A 23,864-nucleotide genomic window follows, 5' to 3' on the forward strand; every position below is an offset into this window, starting at 1 on the left:
CTCGTCCTGATAGGCATTTGAACCATGAGAAGCCCGCACGAATAGGTGTTGGGCATGTGATAGAGAAGGTCAAAGAAAGACGATCAATCCTCAGGAAGGTTGGCTGCCCTCGCAGGAGTTTGGTGTTTGGTGTGTGGTGGCGATCCTTTCAAGGAGCAAGGAAAGCAATGAGACAGCAGAATCTGACTCGTAGGCGACAAAGTGCTCGGCACGGAGTACAGGCAGCCTCTCCAGGCCGGGTGACCCCTACTAGATGTGCCTGGTTAACTCGATCGGGGCCAGGTCTTAACTAGCGCCACTGCCTATGGGGTCCTCTTGGCCCCCAGTGGCCCTCCCTGGCAGACCCAGTTACTGGGTTGGGTTGGTCAGTCTCGTCAATTCCCCCCGGACATTCTTAGTCCCGACGCATCTCTGAAATTCTGGGGGGCTCCGAGGGTCACGCCCGCCCAATGTCTCCCATGGGCCCCGGCGGCCACCCAAAGGTTGCCTATCAATGGGTGCTTAAACAGCTCACCCTCCAGGTGCCCTCCCCGTATCCCCCACGAACGAGTTCTCCCCGCTTGCCAAGCTCGGGGCAAGATCCCAGGAAATCCTCAAAACTTCCTTTCTCGCCCTGAGTCCTTGGACTTCTTTTCCCACCAGTTCCTTCTCTATTCCCTCTCGTCTTCCTGCTCGTCGTGGTTCTTGATCTTGTCCTAAACAACGACTGTCGTACGCCACATCCGTCAGCATGGAGTCACAAGGAGGCGACATGTCTCCTCCTGCCCAACCAAACACCGGCGCCTCCAGGGCCAGTAGGATGTCGCCAGCACGACTGGCAAGGAAAAGAAAGGCGGATAGAGAGTCGCAAAAGGCCTCCCGCTTGAAGCAGAAGAACTATATCGCCCATCTGGAGGCCTTGGTTAAGTCTTTGGATGCTTCGGCGGGCTCCGACCCGGTCGAGCTGCTGAAACAACAGGGTGCAGAGAATGTCGAGATCAAAAAGGCACTCACAACCATCTGCAAAATCGCCCAGACGGCCCTGGGTGTGAGTGGGGGCGACAGCCGATACATGGGCACCTCGTCTTCGCCCGACCCGATGACCGATCAAGCAGACGTGAAGGACATGAAGCCTGATCCGCCAAAACTGCGAAAAATCCAGCCTTCCCAAACGGCCAAGTTGGATTTCGATACAGATCCTGTCAAAAGCATGGGTGAATCAGAGGCGACAATTGCATCCGTCGCTGACGTCCATCCACATGGCGCCGGTTTCCCTTCCATGTTCACAGAAGATGACGCAAACCTGGGAGAGTTCATTCACCATGATCTCCTGGACTTTACCGTCCGAGAGCCGGGCGCTCAACAGACCTTCGATGCGTCAGAACTCCTCTGTACCAGAGAGGCATTGTCCATGGCCCAAGCGGCTCCTGGTTCCTGGGCGTTTGCACCGTTATCGGAATCTTTGCCTTTACGAACCCACCACCCAGATAGCGGAGGCCGGGACTGGGTATCCACGGTAAACCTGCTAACTACGCCCGTCGTGTTTCCACTCGAGTCTCCCGAAGACGCACTCGATGGAGACATTCCAATCTCAGCCGTATTACGGGGCTGGGATGCAGTCGAGACCCGGCGGCCGCTAGATCCGGGGTGGAAGGTTCTTCGAGAGATTGATCAAAACCTGTTTATCGGATGTGGCATTGCTGAAAGACTGGCTGTCTTGCGGATCATGAGGTTGATGTGCCACGTACGTACTCGCAACATAAAACACCTACGCTTCCCTCCATCCTGGGTTCGCTGACACTGACTCATGGCAGTATATGACAACAGCAGAACGGCGCCCAGAGCTGCCCCCATTTATGCTCAAACGGTTCGTCACGGCCTATACGCTTCCACAATCACCATGCGGTCGCTAATCAGAGCTATAATGTAGGCCGTGTCAAGAGCATATCAAACACCACCCGATGATTGATTATCTTGTATGGTAAGGACTTATCCCTCCCCGTATAGACACATCAGCTCGGCGCTCGCCTGGTGGGCGTCAATGAATCTCCGCATCTGACATGTTCAACAGGCCTGGATTGCGCGAAAGATTAATTTTCTCACAGCAAAAGTTCGCCGCCAACGCAGATCGATATACTGAGCTGTTCCGCACCAATTTCCGCTTCCTGTGGCCGTTCGAGCCCGAGGACATCTACTATCGGGACCCGGAAACAGGGCGATACGCGTTTTCGGAACAGTTTATCGGACGCACAGAGGATCTCTCCTGCTGGACGATGCACAATGACTATTTTATTGCCCTACCAGAGCTACGTGGGGATATCCCTGGATTCCCTCAAACTTCTATCTACACTCTGAGTCAACAGCCGCCGGTGTCACAACAGGCTGTGCAGCGAAAGCCTTTGCCTAGGTCTGGAGACAGTCAAGAGTCCTCGCAGAACGACAAGTGCTCGGTGAATATAGATTTTCCTCATGCCATGTGGGGAAGGATGTCACAAGTGTCTTGAGAGGTTCCGGATGTCCGAGACGAGAAACGTAATACATGATACCCATTATTATGAAATTCACAAAGCCCTAATTGTGGCAGAATATCGTTTATCAGTGGCCATTGGCCTGGTCTTATCGGGCTCTAGTTCTCTTTAACTTACGTCTATGTCACATTGCATCCCCTAGCATCCAGCGCATAATCTGTCAAGCAATTCTCAACCAACCACCACCCCAACCCTGCGGTCTTTCCTCTTCTCAGTCCTCCAGGCAAACCCCCTGGGCGAGAGAAAGCTGGGTGAGACCTCTGTCAGTTTCTTCCCCTGGCTCTCCAATGGACTGCAGGCCTGCGTTCTGAGGCTTCACCTCAGTCTTCAGTATTCTGGTGACGCTACCTGGCTGACCTGACAATATTTCCCTGCTCGCTGAGCAGGGAGCCGCTGCCGGCAGCTTCCAGGTTACATCACTTCCTTTGCCGTTTTAATTAAATTTGAACGGGCAACCAATGATTGCGGCACCTCCCTCGGCTGCGTAGGATCTCAAGGCTTCTGCCTCTTTCAAAACCGCATCTCGCGAGATCTTCTCGAACTTAGCCGGCCCGAGCTCCTCAGGCAGGTAACCTTCGCTCTTGAACTTCGGACCAGGAACATATTGAGAGCCGCCGGACAACAGTCCCAAGAATTTGTTCCAGGCAGTATCCTTGACGTACCAAGGCTCAAGGCTCTGCTGTTTTGCTGGGTGAAGGCGTCCCGATTCCTTGTCCGCTTTGGCCAGAGGATCAAGAGGTCGCGCACGGGGAAGGAAGAAATTGCGGACCACAAAGGCGCGGAGCCGGAAGAAGCGATAGACCAGGACTTCCATGGTGCGTGAGGCTGCCGGATATCCCAACGCGAGCCTCGTCCTCTCTTCGAGCAAAGCCATCATGACCTTGCGGAAGAAGCCGCGCATGCCGGGAGAGACATGTTTGAGGAAAAAGTCGACGGCGACGTCGGCGCATTTTCGGTTGCTGTCGGAATAGACCATGGCCGTCTTCTCGTACTCGTCGCTCCATTCGGCCAACTTTTCGATGGTCGGTGGGATGTCCTTGATTCCCATGCGGTTGCCGACTTCCCTCCAGTAGACGAACATGGCCACTTGTTCCAAGTACGTCAGCTCACGCCATTCGTAGGTGTTGACCCATCGGATGGCCTCCAAGATGTTGACTCCCAAGGTGTGGAGCATCTCTGGCTGAGTGATCTTATCTCCGTACTGCCGGTGCATCCAGTTCATCTTTGCCAGTGCTCGCGATCCGCGCTCACTGTCCATGGAGCCAACGACAAACTCGGTCGTGATGAGGGCGGTGTCGTTGATCCGGCGACCGACATTCGGGCAGCTGCTAAGCTGACGTGTCTTGGCGAGCAGTTCGGTACCTGAGGCGATGGCGAATGTCTTGAGGAGAGAAAATTGTCCGCTGAATGCAAAGATGAAGGGGCAGTCGTAGAGCATGGACAGGTGCATGATCTTGTGTGCTTGCTTGTAGTCCATCGCATAAGGGTCTTTGAGGAGGGGGGCATATTCGCGTTCCAGCTTGCGTAGGGCCCGGAAGCGCAACGCTCGAACAAGCGCGAGATATCCGAGAAGGCCGATAGCTATTGCCCATGCGTAGGGGAAGTCATGCAGGGCCAGCTTGGGGAGTCGGACGGACAGGAAGTCCACGGCGTCTACCTGGACTCCCATGGTTGTAAGGGAGGTTATTCTAGAGACCTTCCAAAAAGAGATATCTGATCAACCGCAACTGTAGTATTGTCTTTTGAGGAGGTATCTGAAGATAACCTTTTGGCGAAGACTTCTTGGTCGTGAAGCCTCAGCCTCCTTGTATACATAGTCGGCCATCATCCCGCGGACAGAGTCTCATTGACACGCCAGGGCTTGGCAGTACCGAAGCCGAGGGTCATTTCTTGTCAATACAAATCACTCGGCACCATCGGTACATGTTGGAGGACCGTCGACCAGGCTACTGCGAGATCCAGACTGCTGAGGTGTGAGTCAAGCAGTCGACGTCAAGCCTGTTTGGCGTCGGGCAAAGACCATGTCAGAGAGTCGGAGTCGTTCAAACCCCACGCGGGCTCCACCTGGTGGGTCCACTTACAGCATATATGATTGGCTCCTCCACTGGGCAATCTGGAGCTCGTGCGAACTCTAAGAAGGTACTTGGTATTTGTACCGCGTACGCTCCAGTCTCACTCCGAGTGCACATCTCTGTACACTCGAGAAGCTTGACCTTGGGCCGGAGTCCTAGCCGGTACCGCTGGTGCCGCTAACATTCTCTCCGAGTGCTCTGCAGCCAAAGGCACAATCATGAATTTTGGGCAACACTCACCCTGTCAGGCGCCGAAGTGAATACCACATGCTGGTTTAATGGCGGACTTGTACCGTTCCCAGAGGCTTGCGGATGTGAGAAAAGCATACGATGCGCCAGAGTCTCAGATACCGTCGCAGATATCATTTTCCAACATTATTTTCGATCTGACCTCGCTGTCGCCGCACCACAGCCGCAATGCCTTATGAAACCAAGGAGGAGATTCTGGCCCTTGGGGCCATGGACCCTGAACTGAAAACTGTCCGTTGTCCAGACTCACTTCTTGCTTGCCCCTGGTATCGCGGACTCCTTGCTGATTGGGAAATGGAACCAGCTGCTCGAAGCCAATCCTCCTCCTCCAATGACATTTACCACGATGCAAGCCCTGAGAGAAGACGTTAAAAACCGTACCCTGCAAGCTATTGGCGCGCTTGGTCCGCCACCTCCTTCCGTCAAGCAAAGCGATATCACCTACAAAACCACGGATGGCACTGAATTACGCGCCCGACTCTACCAACCTACGTCTCCTTCAGACGAGGGGAGCCCATTGATTGTGATGTTTCACGGCGGTGGCTTCTGCTTGGGTATTCCCGAGTCCGAGGAAAAGGCGTGTCGAGATTTCGTTGAAGCATTCAATGCTGTGTGCGTGTCGGCGGCATACCGGCTTGCTCCCGAATTCCCTTTCCCCCAAGGCCCCAAGGACGCGTGGGACGCTCTCAAATGGGCCGCGGAGAGCGCCTCCTCATGGGGCGCCGATCCTACCAAGGGTTTCGTCGTTGGAGGCTCATCAGCTGGCGGGAACCTCGCCTGCGTCGTGACGCACCTGGCGCGCGATGAAGGGCTCACGCCGCCTCTGACAGGGCACTACCTGTGCGTTGCCGGCTTGGTCCCTCCTTCGCGGATGCCGGAGAAGTACAAGAGGTGGGCGTACAGCTACGAGCAGAACAAGGCGGACCCGATCAATGGACAAGCCGTGATCGATCTCTTCACGGCCGCGTACAAGCCCGATCTTGACGACGGCATCTATAACGGTCCTCTGATCCACCCCAACGGTCACGCAGGTCTGCCACCGGTCTTTTTGCAAGTGAATGGCGCAGACACTCTACGTGACGACTCGCTGATCTACGAAAGGATATTGCGAGAGGAGCATGGCATCAAGACCAAGCTGGTGGTCTACCCGGGTCTGCCACATGCACATTGGGCTTTCTTCCCCTCTTTGAAAGCCAGTAGCCAGTTTTGGCAGGATCAGCTAGACGGAATGGGATGGCTGCTGGGGAGGACCCCTGCCACGGCGAGAATCTAGTCCAGTCGCCCGACGAGGTGGCGACAAACCTTTTTTGGTGTACCGAGACTTTTCGAGGCGAGACTTAAAAATACAAGCTCATCTGTTAGGCCTTGGGATTCGCGGATCTGGGCCCAGGTCTCTAGACGGCGTGCCAAGATGACTCCTATTTTACTTTCTCGGCGTTTATTCAAATCGTTTTGACCCTGGCGAAGCGATAGGCGTGCATAACTGACAGTCAGCCAATCCGGGGTATACTCGCACAATATCTGTTCAGGCGGGATAACGCGGGGTATATTGCGGGAGATATGTATTCACGAGGTTCCCCCCACATTAAACAGTGGGTCCGTACATCCAGCCTCTCGCAGAATCCCCTTTCCGCTGTCCATTTCGTTTTGCCCCCAGTCCACCACCAAAAAGATCTCCAGCTAATAACAAAGCTATTGACTCGTCTCTGTGACTCGCCCCGGAGAGTCGCCTGAGGCGAGTCAGACCGGCACGCGGCCCAGGGGCGGGTATCTGGGTTGTCTAGGTCGACATACACCCCAGGGCTTTTGAGTTTTTTTCCCATGCTTGTCCGTCCCTTTGAGCTAAACCCCAGATAATTCCCCCAGGCCTTGATACAATCCTTTCTTCGAATTGGTTAAATCCCGCTTTTCCCCCATATCGCCCTTCTCTTGTCCCAACGTCCATAAAAAAGAGATTTGAAAGGGGTTTCAATCTCTCTCAGTTCCTTCCTTTCGCGACCTTCTGCTTGCTTTGACGGAACAGGTAGCTTTGAGAACCTCAAAAGAACTGCCAGCATAAGATCTTGTCCCAGAGATGGATTCCAAGCCAGGATCTCTCGTCAACGAGTCACCTCCCGCCTCGGATACGGTCCATCTCGAACGTCTCGCCGTCGACGAGGAGAAGCACGTCGGGCATGTCGGGAGTCTGCAGGTCGAGGACGCCGATTCCCTTGAAAAGAGCCAGAGTGTGGATGTGGACGTGACGAATCGAGATGCCGTCAAGGGCGACGATTCGGATGGCAAAGTGAATTGGACTTGGATCCAGATCGCGGCCACCGTCTGTCTTTCGGGCTTGTACGTCGGTATGTCAAGTCTCCATCTCACGAAACTGTCTTTGGTCCTATACTAAGTCCCTCTGTTTGATCGATCTAGGCTCCCAGATCCCTCTCTACTTCCTGGGTGGCACTTTGACCTATATCTCTGCCGACCTTGGGGGGACCAAGGCGTCCGCGTGGCTACCTGTGGCCTATTCCCTTGCTCTTGGTGCTGTGACGCCCTTTTGCGGCTATCTGCAAGACTTGCTGGGTAGACGTTATGTGACCCTCACGGGAGGCTTGATTCTCCTCATCGGTTGCATCGTCATGGCGACGGCCCAGACATTCCGAGCTGGGGTGGTGGCTATGTGCTTTGCTGGAGCCGGTGCATCAATTGGCGAGTTGACTGCCGTGGCTGGGTATGTTGTTTTGACTGGATCCAATGGCACATGTGTTCTCGTGCTGACTTGTTATCTCCAGAACTGCCGAGCTGGTCCCCATCAAGAAGCGAGGTATCTACCTTGCAATCGTGACTGCGTCTATCCTGCCCTTCGCACCTTATCTACTTTATGCTCAACTCCTGGCGAAACACTCAACCTGGAGATGGGGCATGTGGCTCTGTGTGTACGTACTTCAGACCCTTTCAGCAGCCCCGCGTACTATCCAGCAGTTAACTGACCTTCATATCAGTATCTGGAATGCCGTTTGGTTCACCGGCATCGCGGTCAGCTACTTTCCCAAGTCACAGACTCGAGCACGAGGCGTGTCTCGAAGCGCTGTCCTTAAGAGGATCGACTATATCGGAGGCTTGCTATCCATCATCGGTCTGGTTCTATTGTATGTCTCCCCGTTTCTCATCCCCAATGATATATATCGCAATCAATGACTGGTGCTGACCTCTTGCCTTTAGCCTCATTGCCTTACAAGCAGGCGGCTCCTCCCATCCATGGACAAGCGCCTACGTGCTGGCCAATCTATTCATTGGCTTCTCCTTGATCGTTGCTTTCTTCATCTGGGAATGGAAGTTCGCCAGATATCCCATGATCCCCAAGGAACTGTTCCAGGGTCAGAATATCGTGGCCAGTTGCTTCGTCGTGTCATTTGTGTCAGGTAAGTTAGTCGTCCTTTCACAAGAAAAGAGAGAAATCAGATCCTATGAGTTTTCTTCCTTCTCCATCAAAGCAACTGATACTGATTCTTTTGTTTGGGGAATCAGGAATGAACTTCTCTGCCTTGCTCAACTTCTTCCCCTTGGAGTTCACGACGGTTTTCGTCCCTGACCCGATCCAAATTGGCGTGAAGGACATTCCACCTGCACTTCTCTTGATCGGAGGCTCCGTCGCGACCAACGCATTGTTGTCATACCTGAGGGGCCATGGGCGAGAATTGATGCTCGTTGGGTGTCTCATAATGAGTAAGTCTACATTACCGGCCAGTCCTTTCCTTTCTCGTTCCATCCCTCAGTCCCTCACCAATATTCACACAACCGAACCCTCTCAATGGCATCCATAACTAACCACACCCCTTTCCGCTCTCTGTAGCTGCGTTCTCGGGCGCCCTTGCATCGATCAACCCAGAAAAGACCGCCGCCGTGATCGGAATCGGCTCCATGGCCGCCCTGGGCGTCGGGATGGTCACCTCGCCGGCGTCCACGATCGCCATCACGGTCGCTCCAGACTCGACCATCGCCACCTGCGTGGCGCTGATCCTGTGCATCCGAGCCACGGGCGGCTCGATCGGCTACGCGATCTATTACAACGTCTTCATCGAGAAGCTGACGCCGGCGCTCCCCAAGTACGTGGCCGAGTACGCCGTCAAGGCCGGGCTGCCCGTGTCCGAGGCCGAGCCCTTCACCGCGCTGTTCCTCACCGCGCCGCAAAACATCACCGAGGTGCCCGGCGTCAACGCCGCCATCGTCGAGGCCGCCACCATCGGCAGCCGCTGGGCCTACGCCTACGCCCTCAAGTACGTCTGGTACATCAGCCTGGTGTTTGGCATCTGCTCCATCGTCGCCTGCTGCTTCGTCAACAACATGCAAAAGTACATGACCAACCGGATCGCCGCAAAGGTCGGCAACTAAGATTCTGGGTTGCTTGTCGAGAAGCAACTGGAGACTTTACAAAGACGGAGAGGGAAACGACACGGGCAGGGAAGATCCGGGACAAGCCAAAGACGCCCACACAGGGAAAACAGGGACCGCAAACACCGCTCGTCGTCGAGTATACACTTGTACAACTCTTTGTCTTTGACAGCTTTTAATTGAAACAGTGTCTTGAGGCAAAGGGTCAGAATTGAAATCTGCTTGAGAAAAAAGATAAAGCGCCAATTGCTTAGGACGGTGGCGGATGGCGTCTTGATCGCACCTGACGATAATGAACCCGAATGATCCGGTCGATGTTCATGTACAAGGTTGTTGTATAGTGCAGGCCTACTGCTAGACTACAAAGTCAGAGACGGCGAAACGGATGAACTATGTGGCCTCCTCTCTAGATCTGCAACAATGAATGCACCGCGGAGTTCTGCTCCTCAATTGCAACTTTCCACCCCCTTGTTTTCGCGAGATGTAGAGTATATTTTTTTCGAGTGTCGCTGTTCCCTCTCGGGCCATATGGTTTGGCAGCAGCCGCGGGGCTGTAAGTAGTTTATGGGGAGTACTTGGATAGAGACAGCGTCGCCATAGCGGTAGAGTGTGTGTTGAACTGTCACTTTGTCAGTCACCTTGCCAGTTAGTCGTATGTGTCTGGCGAAGAGGCTCGACAGTGTCGTCGTTCAGACACGAGGCCCACGGCCTCCTGTGTTTTCCGTCTCCCACGTGGCAATATAGGTATAGGATATTGGTTTCAGCTCTAGAGCCAAGTCCTCGGTGCGTTACGACATGACAGAATGGAAATCCAGGACTGTATCGTTGTGTGCACTTGGTCATCTCATATGTACTATGTAAATTAAACAATGATGACGTTTTCGGTGAAAGTCTCACTAAATACAGGATAACAAGAATAAGGTGATCAAAGAAGGGTCAAAAGGAAAAAACATAGGAGAACAAAGACAACCTCGAAAACAGAGAACGGGGTAAGAATATACAACAAGCAGAAGGGGTCTCCCCAAGCCTCCAAAAGCAGACTCGGTCCTCTGGCCTCGCCCTGCGTCTCCCAAAGAAAGCCCACCTCCCGTGGGGTGCAAGGCAATTAGACAGCGAATTTGAACTGCTCCCACAAGGCCGAACCACCAGAAGGCAATGGGACCCCGTCGATGCTTGCCGAAATCTCACCGAACCAGCGCGAGTAGTTGGAAGTGTCGACTTGTTTGTTGTAGCCGGTCACAGTGGCATTGAGGGTCTCACCGTCGTTGAGTTTCATGACGATGGTGAACTGGTTCGGGTCTGAGGTGAGGATCGTTGGCGGGTACGGGGTCCCTACCGGTCGCACCTGGAGGCCAGCCGTACCCAGCGCGCAGGTTGAGCCGACGACCTGGCCGTTTTTCAAGACGTACCCACTGACGGTTTCGCTGCCTGTGATGTCGAGAGCGTCGTACCAGACCATATTGTATTCTCCGAAGGTGCCGTGGCCCCAATACCAGCTGCTGACGGCACTAATGAAAGGGATATCACCCCAGTTCTAGGCCGAGAATTAATATATCGAGATATGCCACGAGGAAGAAGGGCTGATGAGTGAAACAATGGTAAGCCACTTACCTTATCGTGATAGCCGTTACCGTTGAAGACCATGGGCGATCCTCCAAAATTCATATGGACGGTAGCATCCGCAGCGGGGAGGACGTTGACCCAGCCAACGTGAGGCATGATCTGCTCGTCAGCACCACCAACGAGAGGGCTGCATGGGTAGTGTCCAGGACCGCGCTTTTTGGTATTGATCAGTGATTCCGCATTCTAAAGAGAAGGTTTGAAAAAGGAACTTACAGAGATGAAATCGACTGTGCCAGATACGCCTATTGTCGAGTTCTCGATTGTAATTGCGTACTGGCTTAAATCAGGCGTGCCTGTAAAGCTGCATCCACTGTCGGTCCAGTTGCCCGAAGCTCCATCCCCGATCGTATTGACAGTCACAGAAGTTGCCAGAGCTGAAGCGCTCACTTGTGTACCATTTGGAAAGGTTGCCGTAATGCCGACGTTCAGTATGTCTTCGAGGGCCGGCGTGTTGGGAAATCCGAGGAATGAAGCCGCGTAGAACACGATCGTGAGAGCCTGTGTTCCATCATTGGACACAGTGTCGAAATACCACCAATCGTACGAGGTCAGATCGATGGGGAAAACCCGGGGACTGTCTGCCGCTCCGTCGCAAGATGTGAACTGGACCGTGCTCGTGAGGGCTTGGGTCGAGGAATAGGTTACCGTGTCGGGAAAGCACTGAGACAAGGCGCCAGGCGCCAGGGCCAACAAGGCTGAGAGAAGGGCGGGGGTTTGGAGGCTCTTCATTTTGCGGTTGACTTGAGGTGGGAGATCTATTGAGCAAAACAATACCTGGGAGACGACCGCGATCCTGAGTTTGACGATCTGGGGAACTCTTCTCCAGGCGGAGGAATTGTCACTCTTTGTACTTTTCCACTGCCCGCGAACCTGGAGAAGTTCTTGACAATCGTCCGTGCTTCTGACTCCGTCTGCTCAATATGACAACCATGTCGGACCGCTTCCCACCTACCTTTGTGATATCGAATGGATGATTCAGGAACACCCTGCATACTAACCTTTGTTTCATAGAAGCACAACGGGAAATTAGCAATTTCTCGAGCGAAGGAAAAAATGTATAGGAAGGGCCGCACAAAGTCACCTCTGCGGTGGTGCTGAAGTGTGTTCGGATATATGTAATGTCGTGTGGCTTGAGAAACAGGGGTAAGCGGCCTTCCCCGTCTGGAGCAGATTGACGAAGCCACTTGGACCGGCCCGCACGTGGTTGCATCATTGTGGAGTGTATGTTCTGTACTAACCCAGATACTATAGTCGGAAGTCCACCTTTCCGGTGTGCATTGGTGGTGGAGGACGAGTCAACCAGGTTGACACGAATGATTGAGAGCTCCGGATGATGTGCGCGCTATACACAGGACCGCCAGGCTGGGAATATGCCCCTGCACATTCGATGTCCGCTAACCGACAATAGGTATTGTGCTAAATGGCGATGTTCGCACTTGGCTTTAGAAGAGGTTGACTGACCACCGGTCTGCATCAAAGCTAAACATCCATAGAATAGTCTCGTGCGGGGGATTTGCTCACTGACTCTCAGCCCCTTGACTCCTTCAGCTACTCCTCAGTGAAGTAGCCGAAGGGAAAGATGGCCAAGTCAACAATCCTGCATGCTTTGTGCGCTGGCAGCACCTAGGAGTCGAGGTAATTTCTCGAGAATTTCTTTAATTCCAGACTGTGAGTAAAGAGGAGACCATCTGAAGATACGTATGTGAGGCCGGTGACTTGAGGGGGCCGTGCTCATGAAGATGTGGCTCGGCAAGCCGAATTCCTTCTGATTCCTTCAACAAACATCGCCACTTCTCGCAAATGCTTCTTTTGGATAGAGGGTTTAGGATGAAGTGGTGCACTATGGGTCGATGGGATACCAGGCTCATCGGACGAGTTTCTGTCCGTCAGGCGGGAAGGTTTCGCATTCCGGAGAACGTATTCACTTGGTTGGAAGAAGGGTTGTTGCCAACTTGATCGCTGGTTCCTTGCTGACCAGACGAATCATTTCCGCGGGCACAATGCAGACTGGGCTAGTACTTGTGCAAGACTTTGTTAGGTGTTTTACCTGGTTTTCAAAAGGAATGCAACCAACTGTCGAACGGCTCCCTTCCCCTGAATGTTCGATTACCTTGGTCAACCGCGAAGTTAGAGAAAGGCCCAGGCATTCAAGCTTGCAGGAATTTGAATCAGCCATCTGACTCTGCGCACAAAAAAGTGATAGCTATGACAATAATGGATCAACTTAACCACGTTTACTTGATGTCAAGATTCCGTGACGGAGTCTCTCAATGCTTGACTTTGTCGCAGTGGCTCAAAAACTTACCGATACAAACCGAGGCACCGGCATTGCAGCCTAAGGCCTTCAACTCCTCGGATCATCAAGTTGCCCTTGACCGAGCAATAGCTTGTAAGTGAGGGAAGACAACTGGGCGTAGCGTTCGAGGAGCAGAACATATCACATGACGAGCCGCTTGAGCAGAGGCTAGAGCGAGCCGAAGGCAATTTCACCTCATTCCGCGCGCGAGCAGAGCTGATCTGTGACGAAGTTTGACGTTCAGTGATGAATTGGGTCAAATAAGACCCGGGGCAATCGAGCTTCTGACGCCTGGCAAGAAATCTCTCCCGAATCGCAGGGAGAGCGCGCACTTTTTCTTGGTTTGAAAGGCTGGTTTGAAAGGCTGATTCCTCGTCCATGCAACACCTTTATCAGTTCATCGCATCTCATTTTCATCCCCATCAAGGAATCCGCAACATGGAATTTTGACAGGAGCGCTTCCCAACTCTCCAGACTTCTGTCCGTGGGCCGATTTGGAAGCAGACGTTCCAGTTGTATACTCCCAGGTCTCTGTGAAGTATAAGCAATTGCTATCATTCAACGAAAGAAATAGTCCTCGGCTCGGACGCTGATCTTCGATTCTAAACAAGTCGAAAGCACATTCCGGCTGCAAAGATCTATTCTGAGATCTCTTCATGGCGGTGTTTGGATCAGTCCTCCCTGTTTGCAGTGCAGCATAGCAAAAAGAAGCGTGGGATTTCATTTGGTGAGCAGTGATATGTTACGAACTCAATCCAGCGAGGCGGAACGCTTGCTGGGACCACCATGTGTTTATTTTCACTGAGGATCGGGCGGCAGATGCATGTGACTTAGGGTGCGATTGCAGATGGAGCGGTATCTCAAGCAGAGGCAAGTAATATAAGCGCTTTAAATCAGCTTTCGAGGTTGCTGTCAGTCAGTGCAGGAGGGAGGGAGGCAGACGGAGGCGCGCACCTCAAAATTGACTCAGTGTCACGTGAGGCTTGGCATTGCTGGCCTTTGCTGCGCCTTCGCTGCACAGACTTTTCTTCTGTCTACCACACTGTGCAACTCCTTGACCAGGAGCAGCAGCCTTGCACCGTCAGAAATCCCACGGAATGAAGGTCGAGTACAAGTGGAATTCTCTATCCTTCCAAGCAAGGGTCGGCAATCGAAGAAACTGAGGCCATTGGTGAGCTCTCCAAGCGGCAGATACTTCCAACAAGCTCGAAGCTCAAGACAGCTCTCCACCACTCATAGGGCACCCTTTGTCGTATCAATGACGATCAGCCTGCATGGCATTTGCGAAAAGGGCATTAGCACAGCAAACCAGAATGCTGGAATCTTCAACAACGGCAGCTTGCTGCACTTGCAGTGCATCCCACACTCCAATCCCTCCCCCAATCGCCCACGATCCATCCCGCTGCGGAGAACAGCTACCGGCATGGAGTGGACTGCCCATCTGAGTAACTGATCGTTGCTTGCAGCGTCGATTTATTAATCCTTCGCAACCTATGCTGCACCGGGTGCTGCAGGTCTGGCTGCGGCGCCCAGCACCGCGAAATTGACAACCTTGTCGCATCGTCCCTCCTCCCGTCTCTGTGTCATCACTTTCTTTCCCTTCCGCAGCTTTCTTCGTTGTTGCGGCCAAAGAGCTGCGACTCTGGAGGTACGCCGCGAAAGCTCTTATACCGCTGCTGCTTTGCGATAACTTGGATCCTGTTATCGTAGTTATCGCCTATCTTCAGATATGCCTACCACAATGTCCGCATTCTTTCAGTGGCTCTACCGCGAGACGGGCCTACAATCCATCTGCACCTACGGCAACACTGACATATACCTAATCCTGCTAACTCGGTTTCTCCGCATGTTTGCCTATGGTGGCGCTGCCCTCGTTTTGGCAATCTTCTTGTACACTCAAGCGGGAGTTGATTGGAAGAAGACAGGCACATTTATGACTCTGACGTTGCTGGGAGATGCCGCGATCAGTTACGGGCTGACAATTGTGGCTGACAAGATTGGCAGAAGACGTGTGTTGCTAATAGGATCTTTGCTAATGAGCTTTGCCGGCACGGTGTTTGCCCTGAGCAAGAATTATTATATGCTTCTGTTCGCTGCCATTGTGGGTGTGATTTCGCCGGGAGCACATGAAGTGGGACCGTTTCGTGCCGTTGAAGTATGTATGAGATACAGTCTCCTGATTTGATTTCACACCCCGACACGCACAGAGACCTTCATTCACTTTACTAACCTCTTTGACTCCCATAGGAAGCAATCCTTGCTCAACTTTCCCCTATCGAGGCTCGTACAGACATCTACGCCTGGTTCGCCGTGTCGTCCACCCTTGCAATGGCATGTGGCCTATTCGTCACCGGGTGGCTAACCTATGCTCAACGGACATACATGGAGCGTGACTGGAAAGAGACGTACCCTCCTATTTTTGGCCTCTATGCACTTCTCGGTCTGGTCAAGTTCTCCATCACGTTCCTTCTAAGCAAGAATTGTGAAGCCAGCGCCGCTGGGCAATATTCTTGGGCTCCAACCACCACAACAAATGCGATAGATGAAGGGGGAAGTCCCTCATCGGAGCAGACAAGGCCTCTCCTGGACGGCTTGCCTCGTCGATCATCGATGCCAAAGCACGCAAACGTGAGAACTACGGCCCGTACAACTCAACCTGCTCGGCCCGACTCCTTCTCTCGCCGCCTCCGCACCTCACTCAGTTCGCCCTGGAAGGTCTCCCGCTCCTCTCTGCCCATCCTTTTACGCCTTTGTTTCTTGTTCGGCCTGAACGCATTCGCCTCAGGCATGCTTCCGGTAACCGTGATGAGCTGGTACATGTCCTGGCGCAGCCGATGGTTCCTGACTCACCGGATTGGCTATGCTTTAAGCGTTGTTTGGCTAGCAGCAAGCCTCTCGAATTTGTTCAGCGCCGCTGTAGCTCGACGGCTGGGACTCGTCAAAGCTATGGTCTGCACGCACCTGCCCAGCGCTCTGTTTTTGGCACTGGTTCCACTCGGGCTAGTGGCCTCGGGTTGGCAACTATTACTGATCCTCCTTCTCGCTGACGCGGTACTGGGCTCCATGGATCAGGCTCCTCGCGAGGCGTTCGTTGCGGCCGCATTTCTACCACGTGAAAGGACCCAGGTCATGGGAACGCTAAACTTTGTGAGAACCCTGGCGGCAAGCTTGGGCCCGGTGGTGACGGGACTCGTGTGGAGTAAGCAGAGGTGGTGGATCCCATTTGAAATTGCGGCTTTTCTAAAGATCTGCTATGATGTGGGCCTGTTAATCATGTTGCTGAAGACTCCTCTGCCGGAGGAACACAGGAGGGCTGTGGGCGGGCCGGTCGATGGCGAGGGTCAACAGATGAGAATGACTGCTGCCGACATGGATGTCAACGTCCTATTGGATGAATTGGCCACCAACAGCGGTGGCTTGATTCCCCCGAGTGAGTTTGAAGTGAGTGACGATGAAGAAGAGGACGATAGAACGTTGGTAACGGAGGTGCGGGAGGACACTTCCGGGCTACCAAAGTACGATGAGTAGCAACATGTGTCTTCGGTGGGAGACGTTATCTCGTGGACGCCCCAGGGAAGTGTGGCCAGGGTTCGCACGCATAGCTGGCAGGACATAATGAGCTCTCTATTCTTTTCGTTGTTCAGATTCAGGGTGAATGTGCCAGCTTCATGTTCAATGGTCGTTATATTGGTGGAAGGATTGGAGAAAACGACTTTCTTGGCCTACCGAGACGACGAATACTTGGTACTTATATATGACGGCGAGTTTGTATATCGGTTGGTTGGGTGGTCTTTGAGTAGGGTGGGTATTCGATACTCATATCATTCTAGGCAAGACAAAATCTATCAGCGATGTTTGCTTGGTGGAAATGGTAATAGAATCTCGGCCAGATCCCTTCCATAAACTCCTTTCCTCTTATCTTCACCTCTAATCCATACGAGATTCAGGTTTGACCGATGATGACGGAAAGAATCATTGGCAAGGCTGAAAGGCGGCAAGGCTGAATGCCAAGACCGGCGTCGGCGAAATAAAGTCCGCGTTCCGACCCATGCAAATAAATTTGTTCAGCGTAACCGCAAATACAGCAGTGCTGGGTATCTGCGTAAGAGTTTGGACTCTGGAAAAAGCGAGCTATGTCAGTCCAGGCAAAGACCAGACACACCACAAGCTCGAAAACGGTGAAAGATGCCCAATCACTGAGCCCACCTAAGAAGCGAAAACGCGAAACCGAGCCCATCGAGACTACGAAAAAGAAGAAAAAGCCGCGGACAGAGGATGGCGCAGAAACCCCAGCTGCAGTAGCGGAGCACCCTACGGAGCGGAAGGAGAAGAAAAAGAAAAAGAAACAGAAGTCCAAAGAGGAGGGCGATGTCGCTGCACGCAGGGTAGAAGAGGAAGAAGAGGCGCCCGTATCGCAGGACATAGAACCAGGAGACGACGATGCCGCTGAGGAAGACAACGAGCCCGATATAGAGACAGACGCAGTTGTCATGGATGGATCAGAAGCCGCGGACGGAGAAGAAGCAGAACTCAATCTACTGGAATCCGAAGATCCTAGCTCCTTCTACTCAACTCGCCTCTCACTCTACCTCTCGATACCTGCGATCTCACTTGAAGCTGCGAAGCCGTCGGTACTTGCAGTGCACCTTGCACCATTACTTCTGACATACTTTCCTCCCGCACAAGGAATTGTTCTGGGATTCTCTGACCCTGTCATGTCCGCACAACCTAACTCCGGCATCAATCTTCCCCTCTTACCTCCCCGAAATGGCGAAATCGAGGCACAAGCAGAAGTGCTTGCAGACACAGCTGACGAGTTTGGAGTATGTTGGGTCTGGCTCACCGCTACGTTTCTCGTGTTTCGACCTGAAAGAGGCGACGAGCTGTATGGGTGGACGAATGTTACTTCGGAAGGCTTCGTGGGCCTGGTGAGCTACAACTACTTCCAGGCGGCCATTGGCAAGGCTCGGATTCCTGCGGAGTGGAAATGGAACGGGCCGAGCAGGGAACAGCTGCAGAAAACCAAGAAGGGCAGGAAGGGTCGACTGCGCGATGAGAGCGGCTTGGATGATGGGGAGGAACACGGCACACAGGAGACTGCAACAACAGTGGTGGAGGCTCCATCCTCACAGTCCCTACTGGCCGATGACGGCGGACACTTTACAGACGCAAGCGGGACGAAGATCCAGTCGACGCTGAAATTCCGCGTGGCGGACACAGAAATAGTTCCGGCGCATGACAGGCACAAGTGGTCCTTGCAGATTGACGGCACTCTCCTAGATGATGAGGCTGAGCAGAGTGTGCTAGAAGAAGAACGCGGGAAATTTGAGCGGGCGCAAGAAACCAGTCGATCCAGGTCGCTGGGAGGTGAAGACGCAGCGGTGATGAGTGGAGCATTGAGAAGATCGCTGAGCCGGGAAGGAAGTGTTGGCTCGAGGATTTCCGGACACACGCCGGCGCGGCATCGAGTGACTTATTAGGAGCCGCTGTGCACTATCTAGCAAGTTGACTGCCTATAAGGACGTGGGGGGTGGCCATGCCAATGATCTGACGACTCGTTCCTGATGATTTCTATATTTGCTTCGTGGTGGGCTTTAACAATCGGCTCACCCTGATTGGTCAACGAAGTATATACGGGTGGTGGGGTGCGATGGGTGACGCAATGCCACTTGGGCACTTTACATAGCGCAATGAGCATGGCCGGTCACGGTCAATGGAATGTCCCCGCAGGCACGCAAGAGAGACACTGCGCTCACCAATTCGAAACATGGCCGCATCATCATCCACGTGGAGAGTCTCATGAGCCTCTGTCTTCCTTCACTCCCCCTTTCGAAGCCACCGTTGACCTCTGACCACCAGCGAGCCGGTCTCCTTCCTCTAGCAGCGATCCAATCCCTCGCGGTTGATGTTTAGCCGATCCACTGCCCGCTACTTCGCCGTCTGTTCTACTTCGTTCCGACCTCTTTTATTACCCAGCGCTTTCTCCTCTGCTGTTCCGCGTCCAGCCCTATTCCTCTTCCCTACCAGACCATCACCGCTGTCCAAGGCTTTCTCAGCCAGTACCTTTAGGATGGCGCAGCAATTTAAGCTCAAGGGCCTCGATAAGCTTGACTTGCAGGAGCTCGAGAAGAAAGAGGTGGAGGTCGAGGGCATTGAGGGTGGAAAAGTCCTCCTGTGCAAAGTTGGCGGGCAGGTGCACGCAGTGAATGCCAACTGTACACATTATGGAGCGCCGTTGAAGTTGGGTGTCTTGACGCCAGAGGGAAGACTGACGTGTCCCTGGCATGGAGGTATGCAATATCGCTACATCATGTGTTAGATAACCCATGTTCATCTGACGGATAGCTTGCTTTAACGCACGCACCGGAGACGTCGAAGACTCCCCTGCGCCGCTGTCGTTGAACGCATTCGACGTCATCGAGAAAGACGGTGGCGTATACGTCAAGGGCAAAGCGGCCGACATCAAAGGCGGAAAGAGAACCGTCAACATCAAGACCACCCCATCTTCTCAAGAGAAGGTCGTTATCGTTGGAGGGTATGTTCCGCTGCGACACCCAAAAACAGACAGGTTGCTGACTTCTGGTGCAGCGGATCAGGCGCATTCGGCGCCCTCCTCAAACTACGCGAACTCGGCTACAAAGGTCATATCACAGTGATCACCCATGAAGGCTACCCGATCGACCGTCCGAAACTCTCCAAAGCCCTGATCACCGACGCCTCGAAGCTCTATCTGCAGCCCGAAGAGTGGTACTCGGAAGGCTCGATAGAATTCTTTCCGGATACCGTCACCTCCGTCGACTTCGATGGCAAAACTGTCCAAACGAAGACGGGGAAATCTCTTCCATACACGAAACTCATCCTCGCCACAGGTGGCACACCACGGCAACTCCCTCTCCCTGGCTTCAAGGACAATCAACTGGGTAACATCTTCCTCCTACGGAAAGTCAGCGATGTGCAAAATATTGTGACCGCCGTGGGCGACAAGGGCAAGAAGATTGTCATTGTCGGCTCCAGCTTTATTGGTATGGAGGTCGCGAACGCCCTGGCCAAGGAAAACTCCGTAAGCATCGTGGGTATGGAGTCCGCGCCGCTCGAGCGCGTAATGGGCACCGAGGTCGGCAAGATATTCCAGCGCACCCTCGAAAAGAACGGTGCGAAATTCTACTTGAACGCCGGTGTTGACTCCGCTTTGCCGGCATCGAAGCTCGCCAATACCGTGGGGTTAAGCTCGGTGGGCGCCGTGAAACTAAAGGATGGCACCGAACTCGAAGCCGATCTCGTCATCTTGGGAATTGGCGTGTTCCCGGAGACAACATACCTTCGCAACAACCCCAAAGTGCAACTCGAGAAAGACGGCAGTATTGCCGTCGACGAAAACTTCGCGGTCAAGGGACTGCAAGACGTGTGGGCGATTGGCGACATCGCGACCTACCCCTACCACGGGCCCGGAGGGAATGGCACCCCCGTGCGCATTGAGCACTGGAACGTCGCGCAGAACATGGGTCGCGCTGTGGGAGAGTTGATCGCTCAACCCGGCAGCAAGCCGAAACCCTTCATTCCCATCTTCTGGTCAGCCCTCGGTGGCCAGCTGAGGTACTGCGGTGCCACGCCGAACGGATGGGACGAGCTGGTGCTGAAAGGAGAGCCCGAGAACAACAAATTCGCGGCATTCTATTGCAAAGGCGACACGGTTGTGGCGATGGCAAGCATGATGATGGACCCTATCATGGTCAAGTCCGCCGAGTTGATGAGGCACGGCAAGATGTTGAGCAAGAGCGATATCCAAAGTGGCAAGGACGTCTTGGAGGCGGCTTTGTGGTGATATGAGCCGGCCTGGTTGTTCAACGGGAACTTAAGGTGATGTGTCTCGCGAGTACTCGAGGAGGGTGGCTGCTGGAGCGTTGTTGCAGAGCTCCTGCGCAGTTTCTTCCTGTGCCTCGATGCCACAACGACGTTGGAATTCCGGAAGAGACAACACAAGAAAGAACAAGCCTGTTATAAGAGGCGTTCTATATAAGTGCCGTAGATTCACCCGAGCCCTGATGCAATATCTTGACGCTGGATTGTTCTGAGTGTATTTCGCTGTTCACCATTCCATGCTCTTTTATCTGGAGCTCTTGTGGCTGGGTTATATTCAACGTGCCTGGGCAACGCGTCTGTTGTCTTCATGTGCATAGAGGCGTGGGATACGGGGTTTGGATGTCGCACGGCGAAGAGACGTGCGCCTTTTTTCGGACGCTCGTAGCGCATATAAGTAAATGCAGCGGTGAGGACGACGACGACGACGACGACGACGACGAAATCCAGGTGGTCTCGCTGCGACGCCTTGGCCCGGGGCGTCCGGGAACGTTGGGACAGCAGGAGGGGAGAGCAAGAGACAAACAAAGAGGACGGCCTGGCCTAGCCTTGCCTTGCCTTGGTATTACTCCATGACTCTCTTGACTGCGTCTCTGTAGGAGAATCACTGGATCCCGGACTCGGTACACCGAGCGGAAAAGGCTGTAGTCAGAATAGCTGCTGCTGCTCGCTTGCAGGCACAATGAGCAGCCGCCACCACCACCAGATCCAGGCTCCATACCGAGTACTCGTAGTCCAGTCTCCAGACCGCATTGCAGCAGCGACGGGACCGAGGACTCTGGACCTCGTACAGCATAATCCATACAGCACTCCGTTCGCACCATACCCTATCCTCAAGTGGAAGGAAGGGCGCGCGACAGGACGCTTATGCAGGGGGAAAGAAAGTAAACGAGAATACTCGCACCTACTCATACTACATACCTACCAGGAAGCCCGGATAATAGTCCACAAATTGCCTTCCGGACCAGTATGGGATTCTGGACACGTCGTCTCTCCCACCGACATTCTGGCTGGCACTTGGGACGTACCAGGGGGAGGGGGATTTCGGTCTTCTGTCCCATCCTGATGTAGCCAATGCACCGGCACCGGTATCGACGCAGCGGAGAACAACACTTAGTACGGAGTACGTCGAGCGTTCTCGAACGCGGCGCCTCGGGCATCTAGTCTCTGCCGCGCACTTTTGGAGTCAGTCGCCAACAGCGACGGACGGTGTCTCGCTGGACTAGGTGGAGACAATGGTCTGGTCCTCATGGGCCGATAGAGACGAGCAGGATCGTTTTCTGTTTGCGGAGGCGTAGAATTGTTCGAGGGGAAGTCGTTGGATCTTTCTTTGATGGGGGTGGGATGGTCGTCGACATGGAGTCCCGTCTCAGTCCTACGGTATACGACCTCCTGGCGTAAGATACTCGGACCTTTGTGGGAGATCCAGACCGAGTACCGAGTAGGCTGTGCTGAACTGGAAGGCAAAGAGAGACTTCCCACAGTTTTCACCGTTGTTTCACAGCATTACGGGGAATATGTGGTCAGACGTGACAATGGAAACAACTTCTCCCAGATCAGGCCAGCCAGGCCAGGTGTGAACAGAGCGTCCCAGGGCGGTGGATGTTCAAGTCCTGAGGGCTCCAGATACCCGCATGCGACTCGGAGAGCCCCTTAATTTTTTGACGACTAAGTACAAGAGGCAGAGAACTTGCTGGCTCCTCGGTGACATCCTGGGGCTCTTGCACGTTGGGCCCGCGATCGAAGAAGCGAGGAGACGAAAACGTGCTGGAAGACTCCACTTCAATACTATGTAGTTGGATGGGTCGAGAGAATGGAAATGTGGTCGCTAAGGGGTCCGCAATTGACCAATTCGCAGTCCTGAGATGGCCATCTGACGACCCTCTTTTCGCGCACTCGTTCTTTGTGCTTAAGCGAGATTTGGCCGTGATTTGGGGTTCCCTTGGAATCTTTCCGCACTCCTCGTCAAGGAACACCTTGGGCCCCGTAAATTGGTGGATGCCCTGGACAGTGTTCTCTAGTAGTGGATGGTGGCCTGAGTGGTTCGCAGCTTCCAACAAGTCGATGGCCACTGGCACTGGCATTCGAGAAGCCCCAAGCTATACGAGGTACGGAGTACTCCGTGGGACAAGAAGAAGATCCTTGAAGAGGGAGAGCTCGTGGAAACGAACCCTTGTCCGGATGGTGCGGAAAGCCGAGATTTTGGCGAGAATGCCCATCTGAGCCTCGGTCGCGTAGCAATGTGTGTGGGCAGCGCTCGAAGAAAAATGAGAGCCCCCCTCTGATGTGCTCCATCCTCTGAGCTGGGAGAGTGTCCTTGACTCGGTAGACGCACATGGGGACACTCGTGGAAGTGGCACCCAGTGATCTTCAATGATCGCCTAGCCCGAAAGGGCCGAGCCAGAAGGTGACAACTCACGGCAAAGGGACCATCAAAATGAGATGGACATGATCTTGACAATGGGTAAATCCCGAAACCGAGTGCCTTGCTGTCGTCAAAAAACTGGCGAGATGACCCGGATTGACTCGCTCCATTGACATACTGGCCAGCTAGTCCTTGTGTAGCACCAAGCCATGCGGCACGTATCCACTTACCGATGTACCGGCCCTTTCCCTCGAACGATCAAGGCTCGTCTAGCCCCAGCACCATGGCTTTACACTTCACCGGGATCAGGCTCTGAGGGGTAAGACAGGAGCAACTCTTGTACTTGGTATGCAAAAGCTGGCAGTTATTTGATCCTTCCCGCAGGCACCGGCATGCGGCGTCCGGGTGCTTCCTACCAGAGACACCATGTCCAAAGAGGAATACATGAATAAGAGGGGACCATTTGCCGTTCAGAGACCAGCAGCGTTTCGTGCCCACTCGACATATGTACTCCGTATTTA

General features: G+C 53.6%; 5 protein-coding genes across 7 annotated transcripts; 4 read left to right on the top strand and 1 right to left on the bottom strand.

Annotated features, from left to right (window-relative positions):
* Positions 1 to 648: 648 nt before the first annotated feature.
* PV07_01707 (uncharacterized protein) lies at positions 649 to 2,483 on the top strand (the record flags this gene model as incomplete). Its single annotated transcript, XM_016388266.1, has 4 exons — positions 649 to 1,723; positions 1,794 to 1,846; positions 1,910 to 1,960; positions 2,051 to 2,483. The coding sequence occupies exons 1-4, from the start codon at positions 731 to 733 to the stop codon at positions 2,481 to 2,483; spliced, it is 1,530 nt and encodes a 509-aa protein (XP_016255194.1). The 5' UTR covers positions 649 to 730.
* Positions 2,484 to 10,228: 7,745 nt separating this feature from the next.
* On the bottom strand, positions 10,229 to 11,554 carry PV07_01708 (uncharacterized protein; the record flags this gene model as incomplete). The annotated part of the gene is made up of 3 exons (XM_016388267.1): positions 10,229 to 10,736; positions 10,814 to 10,978; positions 11,039 to 11,554. The coding sequence occupies 3 exons, from the start codon at positions 11,552 to 11,554 to the stop codon at positions 10,308 to 10,310; spliced, it is 1,110 nt and encodes a 369-aa protein (XP_016255195.1). The 3' UTR covers positions 10,229 to 10,307.
* Positions 11,555 to 14,173: 2,619 nt separating this feature from the next.
* On the top strand, positions 14,174 to 16,972 carry PV07_01709. Of its 3 annotated transcripts, none has more exons than XM_016388269.1 (3): positions 14,174 to 14,769; positions 14,832 to 15,276; positions 15,369 to 16,972. In XM_016388269.1, the coding sequence occupies exons 2-3, from the start codon at positions 14,851 to 14,853 to the stop codon at positions 16,647 to 16,649; spliced, it is 1,707 nt and encodes a 568-aa protein (XP_016255197.1). In that variant the 5' UTR covers positions 14,174 to 14,769; positions 14,832 to 14,850; the 3' UTR covers positions 16,650 to 16,972. The 3 variants fall into 3 exon arrangements, with proteins under 3 accessions (XP_016255197.1, XP_016255198.1, XP_016255196.1); XM_016388270.1 differs by having other exon boundaries at positions 14,174 to 14,292; positions 14,361 to 15,276; XM_016388268.1 differs by having other exon boundaries at positions 14,174 to 15,276.
* Positions 16,973 to 17,195: 223 nt separating this feature from the next.
* PV07_01710 (uncharacterized protein) lies at positions 17,196 to 18,866 on the top strand. The gene has a single exon (XM_016388271.1). The coding sequence runs from the start codon at positions 17,255 to 17,257 to the stop codon at positions 18,599 to 18,601; it is 1,347 nt and encodes a 448-aa protein (XP_016255199.1). The 5' UTR covers positions 17,196 to 17,254; the 3' UTR covers positions 18,602 to 18,866.
* PV07_01711 (uncharacterized protein) lies at positions 18,855 to 21,194 on the top strand. The gene is made up of 3 exons (XM_016388272.1): positions 18,855 to 19,411; positions 19,467 to 19,656; positions 19,710 to 21,194. The coding sequence occupies exons 1-3, from the start codon at positions 19,027 to 19,029 to the stop codon at positions 20,941 to 20,943; spliced, it is 1,809 nt and encodes a 602-aa protein (XP_016255200.1). The 5' UTR covers positions 18,855 to 19,026; the 3' UTR covers positions 20,944 to 21,194.
* The last annotated feature ends 2,670 nt before the right edge of the window (positions 21,195 to 23,864 follow it).

The sequence above is a fragment of the Cladophialophora immunda genome (assembly GCF_000835495.1).
Source record: "Cladophialophora immunda strain CBS 83496 unplaced genomic scaffold supercont1.1, whole genome shotgun sequence".
Lineage (NCBI taxonomy): Eukaryota > Fungi > Ascomycota > Eurotiomycetes > Chaetothyriales > Herpotrichiellaceae > Cladophialophora > Cladophialophora immunda.